Source organism: Neodiprion fabricii, chromosome 1 (assembly GCF_021155785.1).
Source record: "Neodiprion fabricii isolate iyNeoFabr1 chromosome 1, iyNeoFabr1.1, whole genome shotgun sequence".
NCBI classification, from domain to species: domain Eukaryota; kingdom Metazoa; phylum Arthropoda; class Insecta; order Hymenoptera; family Diprionidae; genus Neodiprion; species Neodiprion fabricii.
This window is the reverse complement of record NC_060239.1, coordinates 34,488,291-34,503,877: the sequence shown is the minus strand read 5'-3', so window position 1 is coordinate 34,503,877 and position 15,587 is coordinate 34,488,291. Positions and strand designations below refer to the sequence as shown.

Sequence of the window (15,587 nt, the reverse complement as noted above, 5' to 3'; positions counted from 1 at the left end):
TTGTTTGCCTTCAAACTTTTTTTTTTTTTTACTCACAACTTAAAACACGTTCATCGGCGTATAGATAGGTATGCCGACTGTGAAGGACCGTAGATTTCTTTGGTTCATTATGAGACGATATTAAACCGTTATTCCTTAATTCCTATTCTCGAACAACTATACGTATCAACTATTAGCAAATATTTATTGTCACGACACCGTGCTTATTATAATAATTATCAAACAACCTTGTAAAATTAATTAACAAAGTTTAGATGGAAGAAATTAACGAAATTTCTTGTCATCGTTCGTCATATAAATTATAAAATTTCTACTTTGTACGATCAACGGTAATACGAATCAAATTCTATTTTCCAATGGATACTTCAAAGTCCGTTCCCCAACACAATATTGTATGTTTTTGCATCGAAAGTTCCGTTGCGCTAAAATAATAGTAATTTGAAATTGTATGAATAATGATCATTGACCTACGAGCAAACAAACTTCACATTGAATATAAACCGCTTCACTCTCGTCGGAATTGATGACCGTCAAATTCAATTTCGAGTTATAATTGCGAATTACTTAATAAATTCCCAAGCAGTATCAAACTACATAATAATTCGGAAGTCGGGTATAAATTTGTGAGAAACTGGTGGCGATGTGAATTTTCACATCGCAGCCTGTGCCAAAAGTATTCCTTTCTAATTGTTAGTAATTGTAGGTATTCAATCACAGTTGAATGTTACAGCGGTCTGTGACAATTGATTAGCCAACAGTTTGTGTAACTAGTAATTACGATCAAAAAGCTCGGTCAATTGAGTCTTGGCGCAGGTAAACATTATATAACATACCCGAAATATATACATACTGCTACAAGGTTAAAATGTTGTACAGTGTGCGATTGTTACGAGCGTAGAGAGAGAGAGAGAGAGAGATTTATTTGCCAAATTTACCTTATTAGGCTTTGATTGCAAGCTAACAAACCCCTGCCGGATCTCAGAACAAAATAGCCCTTCTCGTTAGAGGGGCTCAGGCGAAATACCAACTACTCAATTTCACATGGCAGCAGTAGCTCTTATTCCTGTTGACGTTAATCCGCTCGTGGGTCTCAGTCCAATATTCACTCGAATAAAAAATTCCAAGCTATCGAGTTAGTGATTGCCTTTTTTTTAAAGGGCGATCAACAACGTCTGTTAACAAATCAGCTCACAATTACTTAGTATAACGTAATACAAGTATTTGTTATGAATTTCCTTAATCATTATATTTCATGAGTTTTATTCGTCATCGCGAAACCGAAAGATACAATGTAGGATCTGTGACGAAAAATACAGCAAAACTTCGTGATGATCTACAGTAGTAATCATCCATTGTCCTGTTTGATAATTTTTTCGTATTGTGTGAAACCTCTGAATGTAACCCGTAATTAAAAACCCGATTAAAGTTGACGCAACATGAAAAATTATGCAGGTGCAATTTTAGGAAAGTGTATCTACAGCTCTGACCGTGGAATATTTCAGAATTATTATACCACTCACGAAACAAATATTTGGGTGTATACTCAACGGATCGCAAGATTACAATGATTAGGCAATTATAAAAAATATTATTCATTTTAAAGAGGTGATGAAGAGTGTTTTTAAATATTGGAAGAACGTCTTGGAAGAATATTATCTTTTGCTCATATTAACAAAGCGTTGTTATACATTTGTATACAGTTAAGTATATATTTATACAACTTAGGGATATAGATTGATTAACACGATTTTTTATACATAACCTGCGTGTTACTTTCATATGTATACGTATATTAAACTGATCCAAAAGAAAAAACCTTATTTTTTTTCAGTCACACGTTTAATAGTTCTAGGAAGAGGAAACAAGACGCTTGTTATAATTTGACCCCTAATATTAATATATAGCGGTTACTGAATGCAATTTTCCACATGATTTCAACTTGAACCTTGAATAACTTTTGAAAGAGTTTAGTTACCAAAAAATTATAACAAGCGTTTTTGTGAAGCATTAAATTTCCTACAAAAATATATATCGGACATTTATATACATTGCGTTGCTACTGAGCTACAGAATTCAGAAATAACTAAAATTATTTTCTCGTGCTAATTAAATGGGAAATGAAAATTGCGTTCAGGAACTACTAAATGTTAATATTAAGGGCTCGAATTATAACTGGCTTCTTATTTCCTCCTCCTACAAATATTAAACATGTGACTTTGAAAATAAATAGTCGGCTTAGTTGGATCAGTTTAATATACATGTATATATGTATATATATATATATATACCTATATTGATTCGCAACATATATCTCACGTTTTCATAGACGATATAATATGTTATACGCTCTCCGACCAAATAGCTAGAATCAGTCCATATATCGCCGTTTTAACCGACTATAATTTCGCAATATAATTTTTCCATCCCGATTCGATGCTGCGATTTAAATTAATGGAATGTAAAAAAAAAAAAAAAAAACTTGCGAACAATGTGGATAAAATTCAAATTTCACGTAACGCGACCCTCAAACGCTGCTTGTGAATCGAAAAAAAGTCCGACGTACCATTAATTCAAATCCTTGAACTATCGCACCAATTTCGCCACGATAATAGGCAATATCAACCCTCGTCGAGGCCTGTGCTGCGGATGATTTTGATAACTGATAATCGTCAGAGCTGAATGACCTTGATCACGTTAAATCCGGGTTAATAATTACCCGAGTATCGTCCTTAATTTTTTACTCGCGGTAATTGTTTGACCTTTCGTCCGGCAATATATCACCCTTAAATTCACCTCCCTCGCGAATATCGTTGTAAGAAAAAGTATCGACCATTGGTATTTACAACATTACAGTATAATTGATAACGATGTACAAACAGCAATCATAACACATGTTAACGACGGTATAAATAATACGAATCTGACGACGCGCGGCGAATGCATTTTGTGCGCAAAGCAAGGAACGCGTAATCCTTCACTTGTACACCGCTGTAACGAAGAGCAGGAAAAGCAGCAGCGTCGCCTTCTGCAGGCCAAAGAACCGCTTCCTGCTCGCCGTGTTCAGGATCACCCAGGGTGGCGAGAGGGAAGGCACCGTCAGAGGTTCCTCGGTGCGATGACCGTCCTGCGTGCTTCCGCTTCCGCCCATCCTCTGGGTCGTCGCGAGGTCGTCGTCGTTACCCGCGAATCCATCATCGCCCTCGGCCCGGCCGGCGTACATTTTTCCATTTTTTTTCTTGGTCCTTGGCGGTTTTTTTCGCGGTCGAGGATCCGTGTTCCTCGTCAAACTCACCGGCGTCGTTTTCGGCAAATTTAATTCTGCAGATGCGGAAGGAAAACGCGGTCAGAGGCCGACTCGGACGCACGGGATTCTTTTGATCTTTTATCATGCGCGACACCACCCCGAAAAGTATTGTTATCTCGTTTTCTTTTTTTTTCTCATTCCTCTTTTTTCTTTTTCTTTTTTACTTTTGAATTTTAAAACGTAACTCACCCTGCAGCCTTACCACCCCCTCGGCATTTCCAAGCGCGTTCGCCGCCGAACAAACGTAGCTACCAAGGTCCCTTTGTTCCAGAGAACGAATCGTCAGATTCATCTGCCACGAGTAGTCGTTCACCGACGCTTCCTCCATCTTGTATTTCTCGTTGGGTAGCAATTTCTCACCTCAACAAAGGTTTCCGATAATTATTGTTATTATTATTTTTAATATTCAATGAATTTTTCTTTCATTATACATATGTTTCAAAAATGCATAACTCCAAATATATTACAAAGAGATTATATCTTCGACAGCGATAATATGTTGAATATTTTTTGTGTAACTGTAACAAATGATTGTAAACAAAAGTGAGATTATAATAAAAAATGGACAAATGTTAAACCCTTGTAGCCCAAAATCATAAATTTATGTGAAAAATGAATGGCGAAGCGAGGATATTAGCTGAGTAAACGTCGTCTCGTATTCTCGTGAAATTCTGTGGGTTTATCCTGTAGTGCAGAAAGTTTCGTAGTTCCAGGTACACCCGCACACCACTGTGAAACCACTAGGGAAAAGTGCAGCCTTTAATTAGTTCGACTTTTAAGCGCAATTGCACGGAAAGCTTGCGTCAAATTGAAACGCGGCTTAATTCAACAGGCTGCACAGCTGCACCGAGCCGTGATGCAGCGAGTTATAATATCCACTTAGGTATGTACATACATTGTGCACGAGGTCGAAGAAGAATAATCATGAATCCGTTGAACAGCTGCTCATTATGACACTGCAACTCGCAACTTATTTCTTGAATAATTATTTTTAAGCTAGGTGAGAATATGTGCATAAAACCGCGGTATATAATAAAATAAAAGGGCATATCGCTTACCTGTGTCTTTGTACCATGTGTTCATGGCTCGGGGCGAGGCTTCGACGGAACATTGAAGCAACACGTCGCTCTGAAGAGGCGCAGCCACGAGCTGAGTGTGGACCTTGATTAGCGGTTGGACTGAAAAATTGAGAACAAGATCGAAGTGTGATTTATTTTTGTTCGCTGGTAGATGTATGATAAGAGATTGAAAAAAAAACATGCGAAAGTATTAATTGTCAAAATGTACGCTCGTGTTGAAGGATATTCTTGGTTTGTCATTCGTTCCGATGAACGGACGATTGGTTAGTCATTGAAGAGTAGATTTGAAAAAGGCTGTAAGTGCCGGTAAACAAAAATTCAAAAAAAACAAAAACAAACTATTTTTTCTTCGCTGTGTCATAGTTGCAAAAATGCAAACGGCCTTAGGCTGGAAATGAGCCAGCCCTCGAATTTCCCGTTCACATACAGCGGTTCCAAGTTCACAGAAACAAGTAATAATATTCAAGTCGAGTTTCGAACCACAGATTCAGATTCGTGATTAGCGATACAAAGGCGCCTCAGATCACCATGTTACATGAAAATAAGACGATTGTTTTTATTTTGAACCACCATAATCGATCCACCATTACAAATTTTGGAAGTCTGGTCTTGGATATGTTATCGGTGACCCAAAAAATCTCGAGCAAATGATTTCTACTGAAATCCGAATACTTTTAGATTTTTTTCCGACCATGTTGGATTCGCTATTTCGGATTTTGGAAATCGAGTACTAATTTTCATGAAAAATGTTTTTAGTTTTTTTTTACAGAAAACTGAATGCGCCAGATTCAAATTTTGCAAATCGGACCTCAAATACGTGATTAGCGACCCAAAAATCCTTCCGGTGTCAATTTTCATTCAAATCCATTCATCCTATCTCAAGATATTATTTTTATTTTATTTTTAGAATTATGTTATTTAAATAATTCAAAAAGTGCTGAACCGATTGAAACCAAAACCTGATCAGTTCTTAGTTTATACAAGCCGCGTCGATTGAGGCCAAAATCATTGAAATCCGGTAACTCGTTCTCGAGATATCGTCGGATAAAAAAATGAATCATACACATACATACAGACAGACGTCCGTCCGAAAATGGACGGAGATGATCCTCTGGATGTCGAAACGTCGAGATCTAGTGAAAACTCAAGTTTTAATTTTCAGAGCGATTACAAAACAAACTTCCCTTCTTCCTCTGAGCACATAGAAACCAAGAAGTTAAAAAAAATGGTGCTTACGGCCTTTTTCAACTCTCCTCCTCAATCTGTTCCGCAATTTTAATCACACGACGCGAATTATCGGCAATATTTTACCACTCACAATTCACATCGATGGAATATCGCTTGCTGACACTCGGAGGAACGCCGTTGCTGGCGATGCAGAGATAGGATCCCATTTCTTGTCGGAGAACGCCGGTTAGCTCGAGTATTTCGCCGTCGTGGTACTTGAGTGCTGCGTATAATAAATACGAGGGTTCAGAGTCATTATCTCGCTCGGTTTAGGTTTACACACGTAGGTGGGTGCAAGTGTGTGATAATTAAAAAAATGATGCAGTACATACACGAACGCGGAGGGGGTGAGACATTCCAGGGGAATTTTAATAAAGTAACCAAGGTGCTTTGCACACTTTGCTTACCTTCCTTCTGATTGTCGTGTCGCAGGATTATGTTCCGGCCGTCCTCTCGGCGCCACGTAACGTTGGGCATCGGAGTTCCGGTCGCCTGACATCGCAGTCTAATATTCCCGCCTTCCTTGGCGACAAGGCCGTCGGCAGAGGCGTCGTCCTTAATGTCGGGTGGGATTACTACCTCCATGTAACCGTTCTGGGCAGAGTAACGTTATCGTGTAATAATAAACTGGTAACTCGATGTCAACCAATTTCCATGCAGGCGAGCCGGTGCCAATATGCGTGAACAAAAACTAATTGTAACAGAAATGAATCAAGGACGAACAGGACGTACGATCTGAACCTAAGTTTAGGAAGAGAAATCCAGGAACGTTAATTTCAATAACATATACATTCATTTCTACTTATACGTAGTAGTTTTTTACTTTCGATGTTCGGATACGATTCTCACCTGGCTTCGCATCGGGTCCGTGTTCACCTGGCACATGTACGTCCCCGAGTCGTTTTTCTGAACATTCGCCACATGAAGCTTCCAAGTGTTATGACCGTTGTGCGTAACAGATATTCGTGGATTATGGGCGACCATATGCGTGTGGATTGCCAGGATGGCTCTCGAGTCCGACTTGATCCAGGCGACCTGAAATCGAGATCGAACGATCGGTTGATTTACGAATGATCGCTCACGTGTCAGTAGTTGAAGAAAATTGGTTGAAATTGAATAATAAAAAAACAATTTGAATCGATCTCCGATCGACGATGCGATCGAAGGTACATAATCATTCCGAAAACAATATTAAATTGTTCATCAGAAATATCCCGGATTAACTCTGCACGCTGGTTAATTCCTAGCTAATGTCAACAAGTTTCGGATCACAATTTGCCCACAGTTTACACAAATAATACATGACACGTATGTAGGATAGGTATGTTTAATATATGATTATAGATATAGGTGACGAAAGTGACGTGAACTAGTATAGTACGCGTATAATAACGACAATCCGGGTATAGAAAATTTTTAATCCTTCTCGAACCTTGAAATAGACAATGCTGAATCGAATTAATCGGTTTAAACTATATTACCTTGATAATCGGTGTAACGTACAGGAACCCTATCTACTGAAAACGCGTCCACGGATTCCTCTCCATTTACGATATTATAATCTGTGCTTTGCTGCTCGAGGGTCTTTATGTACTTTAATGTACGACATGTTTGTGCACGTATATCTGTATATTTAACAATAGGCTATAGTGTTTCTTACAGCGCAAAAGGGTGCGTCAACATTGCAGAGGCCCTGTTCTAACAGAAAATTGAAATACACTCCGGCAACTTACTTTCCCACAGTTTACTTAAACTGTTTATAGATATATGTGTATACATAATAAATGTATACATTTAAATATATTATATAGATATGTATATGTATACGTGATGCAGGCACATAGTCGAACGTGCTTGCGAGTGGAGGCGAAAGCTCGTATCTAAATTCGAGAAAGGCGCGGCAGCGTTCGTTCGTCCTTTCCGTTTTCTTCGCCCTTCGCAGAAGAGACCGTTCCGAATATTTCGGCAGCCCCAGTCCCGCGGACTTTCTCGGATAAAGTTCCGAACTTTGGGCTGCGGAGTAACGCGGAAAGAGCGGCCCAGACTCAATCGAGAAATAAATAAAAGTTCACTTTACGATTGTTCAGCTTACGCACTGATACTTCATAAGGCCCGCCTGCCTGCCTTCGGGAGTTTCCTTTACACACAGACTTACAGTCGAGTCGAGATAATTGATTTCGGATCTCGCTTCGGCAGGTGGCTAAAAGGTTAACGAAACAAAGTGTAATAAAATGGCCAAGTTAACCCTGCTGCGACTAACTCACCTTGTAAGATTGAAGGTGATTCACGACACAGGTGAACGATACGTCCCGGCCTTGTGTTACCGTGTGGTTCTCCAACGGGGCCAGAAACTCTGGTTTCACTTCCGGCGAATTTTGGCCTGAAACACATTATTCGTTTGTTTGTAGTTACTTCTAATTAATTGAGCGTAAGATTCGAGGTATCGGGCCTCTGACTAATCGATCGTAAAAATGAGACCCGGTATGAGGTGATAAGAAAAGAGCGGGAAAATAGGGCGGAAATGCATCGAACGTAATTTTGGGAAAATAGTCACGAACGCGAGTGGCAACCCGAAGGCTCTTACGGTTTGCAGCACGAGTGCTTTTGCAATTTGTGAATGGACGAGGTTCGGAATTCGTTGTAATGGAGGGGCAATCGCGTGGTATTTTTTCCCTATACTTCTTCTTCCTCTTTTTTTTCTTTCCTTTCTTTTTTTTTTCTTCTATTTTCATTCCTCTCCTTCTCGCCAAACACGGGACTTCCGCGCGCCGCGTTCATATTGTATTCGACAGCGTCGCTTAAACCCGGATTTCTTCCTCTTCGTCTTATACCGTTCTTTTAGTTTTCTTAGATTCGTTCTCCCTTTTCCCGCCTCCCGGATCCCGTCCGGGAGATAAACATTCCGGAAGTCTCTACACCGAAGCCGTCGCGAATGCGGGGAATAAATAAATAATGGTCGATTGAATATTCAACATTTTTCTGCCACCGATAGATTGAAAATACCATACGCTTGTATTCGTATCGAATTCTCTCATATGCGGTCATGCACGAGACCGATAAGTGGGGAAATTCTTCAAACTCACACGATTCTGGATGCGAATCGCAGATATCGCCCTCGGGCTTCCATATATCCTACATAAAACGTTATATAAAATTCTCCAAATTTTTTTTCCACCCTCCACATCATACGATTCCCATTTCTAGAATTCAGAATTCAGGTACTCGGATGATTCCACAATTTGAGTGTCACATTCGTCTTATTGTTTACAGTTGCAGGTAGCAAGAAAAAAAAACTTTAGTAGATTTGAAGGAATAGGAAATAATTTGAATTCACTTGATTTCGCGAGATTATGCACTTTCGATTAAGAAAACGTTTTTTGATCGACAGAAATCAATTAGTCGCGTGCTGTCCTCAAAATCATAAATTATCAATAGTCGAACGAAAAGAAATTCATTGGCCTATGAAGCCAGGGAAATATTCTGTGGGTTGAAAAATCGATTCGAGCTTTCATCCGCAGTCCGTAATGAATTAATTTCATCGAATGAACTGAAATTCAATTCTCGATACAATAAAATAGTTCTTTATTTCATAAAATTTGCAAGTAAACGTTTCTGTCGCTGAAATAAATTTAATTTGAAAGTATGCCATTGCGTTGAATTGAATAATGCCAGTAAAAGACATTTTTTCTTTTCAATATTCAAATGAACGTTTGATACCTGTTGCTGAGTGATGAAACGCAGATTTGATCGATTAGCAGAATATAACGTAAGGTACAAGTCATGTGAGAGTTCTGCACGTGAAAAACGCGCCCTGATTTTCAAATCAAATTACCAGCTATGCATGTAATCAGTAAGTACCGAGGCTATCCGAAGTAATCCATCGATATCCTGAGCTAAGCTTCTGAGTTGATTGAATCGCAACTCTATTACTAGATACACCCACCAACCTATTTCGCGCAAATCGTACGTATACGGTACGAAACTGATCATCGTGGCTCGAATCTCGTAAAGAAAAAGGAGCCGAAACGATTTTACTTCTCAGCGCGAGCTATGAAAGGGGGAAAATACTGCAGCGCCCTGCTCGGAATGGGAATGGAATTTGGAAAATAGAACGGAGGGTGAAGTCAGAATTCGTACCAATTCACTGCGCGAAAAATAATACTGTAGAAATTTTTATCGCTGACAAAATTAGCTAAACTCGACTTTTGAACGATGTGAAAATTGGCGCTTTGTTGTTCAATTCGATCTCTAAAAAGAAACGTCTTGCAAACTTGAGTAGGCTTTCAAAGTTTCGAGTTTTTCTTCACTATCTTACAGTTTCGCTTACGAATCGTAATACTGTTAAACTTCTTAAAATGATATTTCTTTTCCTCTTCATTCTTGGCCATTCAATGTATTCTGGTACTCTGGAATTTGAAAACTACTTCGCGCGAGTAAATTAAAAAAAATCCCTCGGAATTATTTGGACAGCATATTTTTGCACTAAAAGGTGCAGCGGTTTTGTTATGTGACAAGTTGAAAGATGCGTGAATTTAACTTGAAAATACATCAAGTGATAAGCAACTCACACTACCCTTGTAATTCTTATTCGAAAAAAGTTCGATACTTGTTTAATAATTTCGACGCATAAATTTTTCACGGTTAAATTTTTGGAGAAACGATTTATTACGAAGAGACGCGCGGTGCGTGGATCGCGTCTCGATCGGATCCATACGAACGGTTATGGCAATATCTGGGCGGGAGGATTCGAAGGCGAGAATAAGGGTAAGATTTTCAGATGTGTTTCACCGTTCGAGGGAGATTGTCTCGTTAGCATAATCCGAAGAGACTGAAGTAAAGGAGAAGGCGCGAAAGCGAAGGTGGGAAGGGTGAGAGGGGGCGGTTCTTCCAGTTTCTCTTAGCTTCTATCAAATTCCCTCGGCTCCTACTGCAGCAGCAGCAGCTTCTCCGTTTCTATATCGAGCCGTTTCTTCTCGTTGATATTTTTCCAATACGTCTTGGCAAGAAGCCCCGGGGTGGGTTGTCAGAGGGTGGCGCTATTGTGCTTTATTTAAGGGCGCGACAGCCGTATTAAAACTGCTTCACTCAAGCCTCTTACTCCCCCTGCGAACCGCCCTCTCAGAGCGACACGATCCAGCTTTAAGCTTACCCACCTCTCACGTCCATTCGCCTCCCGATACACAAACACGACTAGCTTCTGTACGTACCTTGTGAGACTTCGCAGGCGTGTAAATACGACCGACAGCGCGACAGCACGAAATACCGGCGACACGTGCGCAGCCGAGATTCAACGCCTCGCAATCAGTCTCGATGCGGTTTCTGATCATGCCTCGATTCGACGGGCCGCTAAGATCCTATAGACGATTGTAACGTGCAAAATTATGCATACCCACCGTCAAACTTCTGGCGTGGTTTGCAAGCTCTCCTTCACTTTGACCGTAAAGTATTCCCGGTTGAAAGTCGGGGGAGACGCTTCGCTGAAACTGCGTACCAAGTTTTTTTTCCTACTCAACTTGTAAGAAAACGAAATTTATACAATTTCCAATCAGCTTCGCTGCTCAAGCAAATTTCGAACAAGAGATCATTGGATTAAATACGTTCCGGAAAATCTATCATTACTATTTTCTTCATTCAGACCGTGAGTAGGTAAATGTACAACTTTCGACCTCGAAGTTATTTCGACTGTCTGCTCGTCACCAATTATATGCAATTGATTATTCTCGCCCAAGTCTATAACGATGTATACGTATTGGTGAAAAATTTATTGCGAATCGAATTATTTGGGAATTTATACTTGTAGAATTGGGAAACTGCTGGCTCAATTCCATACGAATATATCCCATCTCTTAGGGTTTCGATAGACGTACTTCTTTCTGTGTAAAAAAATAAATCACACTGATCTGCACCGTCGATACGGATGATCAGTTACGTTGAGCTGATTGAAATTACCGAAAATCCACCATTTCATCATCTTTTTTTAAACTTTATTTAGACCCTGAGGTTTCCTGAAATATTTCGCAGCCGGTACCTTGGCCACTGACTACAATGAATCGCGTCACGTGCCGAATTACGCGATTGCTGTATTATATATCTACGTATAATTGTGTACATTTCTATAATCTTCATCCAAATTGTGTTCCATTCTCTTCTGTTATTCCCATTGTTATAATTTCCGCGTATTGCGGCACAATATCACGGAGTCAGAGCTTTATCGTTTTCAGAATCGTCGGCGCGTTCCTCCGTATTCTATCGACCTTCTATGGCTTTGTGATAAGAAGTTTGAAAACGTTTACAGTCCGCTTACAATATACCCTCAGCTTTCGTTTTGTTCACACAATTTTACATTCACGTGCGAATCCGCACCGTCAAATTTTCACGCATTTAAACTATTGAACTCAAAAATTGGCAAGTACCACGTTCTTGTATTGTTCTTTATCGAGCTAGAGATCGGCACTCGGTTAATTTTCTGCACATTATGTGAGGAAATAGGCGAAGAGGCTCCTTCGAGGTCCAAATTGGCCCTGACATTTATCGCTTGCGTTTCACCTCGGCTATGGGGGAGTGCGTTTAAGGCAGTTTATACGGCGTTAAATCAAGGTAAGCACTGGGGCGTAATCGAGGCGTAATTCTCGACTTGATCTCCCCGGAGAAGTCGCCCCCGGAAGGAGTAACTGATTCGGCTGAACGCGGGATCACAGACTCAAAGTGACCAGAGCGTGTGAGTGGGAAGGGGTGCAGAGGGTGTGCAGGAGCAATAGATCGTGGAACCCCGCCGGGTTTCTCAGAATCCACTTAAATCCGCCATGATTTAGTTAAAGTCACACGGATTTCCACCGCGGACGATTTTCGTCGGTGCTGCAGGCGAGCGGAAAGCGAACATTGTGCAGGCAAAGCTCTCTCGGTGTTATAAAGTGCACGAAGCCGGCGATACAGCGGAGCGCCTCGAGGTGAAAATCAAATCCGTATAGCTTTAAGAAAAATTGTCAGGAAAAATATACGACAAATATTCGTGGTTTGAAGAAGCTTTTAGAATTTCGTGACGGGTCCGTTTAGCTATTGCATGTAACTGTAATGCCTGATGAATGTACAAATAGGGGTTTTTCGTTACGTTTTTTATATATCATCTGAGAAATGAACTCCTCCCACGGAGTAAAGTTTTCTAGCTAAATAAATTGGCGCCGTTTATTCGAGACGTTGATGTATCGAAAATGAGAATAAGGCAGAAAATGTAGGTAAAGGGAAAAAGAAAGAAAAAAAAAAAGAACAAACTCCCGCGGGTTCCGTATTAATTTCTGTCACAGTTGAAATTATTTTACTGATTCTTATCGTCTGCACCGAGTTCAGTGACAAATTGACTAAGTAAGTCACGCGACAGACGAACGTGAAGAATTTATAAAAGTAGGTATATGCGGGTTCGACTTACACAGGGAAAGATGCAGAATCGCTCCAAGAACAGCAGCGAGTTTCCTCGATGCCATGAGAGCGAGAATTTGTCTTATGCAGCTCGACGAGCGATTCGAACCTGCTGGATGTGCACCAATCTGGAACAGAAAAGCAGGAATTGCGACGTTGGTCTCTCCCGTTTCGGAATCATTTCATTAGGAATACGTGAGATTGAAGTTTTTGTTTTTTTTTTTACACATACGGAAGAATCTCGTCAGGAATTTATCATGCAGCGACATTTCATTTCACCCATGCATGTTTGCCCTTCGGTATATCTAGATACAATAAGCTGTCGCGTTTACGGGTTTCGTTCCATGAATCGCAAATGAGATACGAACTTTCTATAGTTCACACGTTGAATGCACGTCACAGGCGATAAGGTACTTGTAGTATAACATAGGTACGCATAACCAGGCAAACCAGCCGGCTCTGGTAGTGTTTTATATCCGAGGGACATATCTCTCCGCACTCCGCAGGGGCCAATATTTTTATGCTGCACCGGTGAAATTGATAGCAGGCACGTTGTTCCTGCGAATTTCATCTCATCCGATGACCTTCTATTATATAAAGCACCCACATTCAATAATCCTGACAGGTTCTTAAAATGCTCAAGACTGACGTACGCCCGTAAAATAAAAAGATAACGAGCAAATAAAAACCAGTTTCACAAATTGAAACGCGGTGAGAATCAAGTGGCGTGAAAAAATTTGCCCTAGAACATTTTCGCGAGGGCAAAAACCGAAACGCGAGCGTCGACGATAAGACATCTCTATCCAAGCGGGTTTGATTGGGGCGAAAATCAATTGACGAATAGGGGATCGTACCGAAGGGTTTCCAGGTCTCGAATTGAGTAGCAGGTAAAGGGCAGTTGATAAATTTCTCTCAGCTGTTTGTCCAGCAGGAAATATAATATCTTGGAACAAATCCGAGGGAAGAATAAGGTCCTCGGAGCGGGCGAAGAGCAGCGACGAGGGTGGCTTAGGTGGTCGTCGCACGGCTAAATGGCCGCTCCTACACTCTTGTGTTTCTCTTTGCGATACCTGTTCATGACAGGTGGTTCGCAGTTATTCAGTCAACCGCGGCAGAACGATCGGCTGCTGCCCCGGTTCGTATTGCTTGCACCATAATTCTCCCGTTTACCTCCACTTCGACGATTATACACATGTGCCCGTGTCATTGGCATCAGCTGTTCAGGTAGTAGCCTGAACTGTAATACGGCCACCGCACGTGCCGAATTCGCAAAAGTCTCCGGATTTAACTACTTTAACATAAGTATCTGAGACCTAGTTATCAAGAGTTGTCAATAGGAAAACGCAATTAACCATTTGTAAGGACCACCCGTAGGTTTATTTTCCGATTTCTTATTTGTTTGAAAAGTTTTCTTTTATACTTTTGTACTATCCTTGTTGGTACGAATTGTCTGACATGGACTTCCAAAGCCGAGACGTTACGATGTTACAGTATTTCAAAGTCTTTATGTTCATGCTCACTTTCAACTTATCTATTATCTGTAATAATGCGATTGCCGAATACTTGATTATACAACCTGTGAAACTTTCGACTATAAGATGAGGAATCGGAGGAAGGAATGTGCTCGACAATGATCCTCGCTTGTACTAAGGACGAGAGAAACGTTTTTTACGGTACGGTACAATGCCAGGATGTGACAGGGTGCCTATAAATTGTGTGTTGAACGTGTCTACGATACCGATTGTATCCTATACTGACCAGACCGTGTTGGATCAGTTGTTTCTTCGAGGATGTAACTTGTCCAATATCAACACTCGAAAAGGAACGGCATGCGGAATTTATCGGGGTTTTTTTTATCTTCCTCTCTTCTCTTCTTTTTGCTGAATTTCGGATTTCCCGTATGTTGACTTTCGTCTTGTTTACCCAATTCTCGCAATACGTCTTGTACATTTATTTCAACATTAATTCCCCTCCCCGTTATCCTTTCATCTCGTCAAATATTTACCAGTCTTGAGTTACGTCAACTGTACCACCGCTTACAACAAACCCTATCCTTGTTCTCAGCCGTGTACAAACATCAAGTGGTGCAGGCTGCGAAAAAAATCTCAAAGTATCGCGTCCCCATAAATTGGCTCTTTGACATATTTGCCCAAACACCGAGAAATTTCAAACACTGATTTATCAGTCTCGAATCGTCAATAATATCGAATACCTCCGGTGGTAATATAATCACAGTGTCACACACAGTTCATTAATGCAAACCATAGCTACGGTGCAGAGTAAACGGTCCTAATAAATTCACTCAATTTCATCACTGTTTCGCATGTGCGCAAATAATGATTCTCTGCAGAATTTCATAAGCTTATAATTAGATTATTTTACTCCAAAGTTTAATTACAATGGTGCGTTGAACGGTACGTTGCATATTTTGATTGCAAACACGATGTATGGGATGATGATATTCGACCACCGCGTGATGGAAGTTTTTGGCTAACCGCATACACTGTTTTTACGAGTGGCATGATTGCGGGTTATTTTCTTCTCTTCAGACTTCCAACGTACAT

At 40.5% G+C, this 15,587-nt stretch overlaps 1 protein-coding gene across 3 annotated transcripts in view; it reads right to left on the bottom strand.

Moving 5' to 3' along the window:
• Positions 1-16: 16 nt before the first annotated feature.
• Positions 17-15,587, bottom strand: part of LOC124184229 (lachesin-like) — a 99,496-nt gene continuing 83,925 nt past the window's right edge. For all 3 annotated transcript variants that reach the window (XM_046573902.1, XM_046573740.1, XM_046573826.1), the window contains 8 exons: positions 13,034-13,151; positions 7,875-7,990; positions 6,460-6,645; positions 6,018-6,204; positions 5,702-5,833; positions 4,363-4,482; positions 3,494-3,664; positions 17-3,318 (listed from right to left, as the gene is read on the bottom strand). In XM_046573902.1, the coding sequence (XP_046429858.1) occupies positions 2,975-3,318; positions 3,494-3,664; positions 4,363-4,482; positions 5,702-5,833; positions 6,018-6,204; positions 6,460-6,645; positions 7,875-7,990; positions 13,034-13,088 (1,311 nt within the window). In that variant the 5' untranslated portion in view covers positions 13,089-13,151 and the 3' untranslated portion in view covers positions 17-2,974. The remainder of the gene's footprint in view (positions 3,319-3,493; positions 3,665-4,362; positions 4,483-5,701; positions 5,834-6,017; positions 6,205-6,459; positions 6,646-7,874; positions 7,991-13,033; positions 13,152-15,587) is intronic.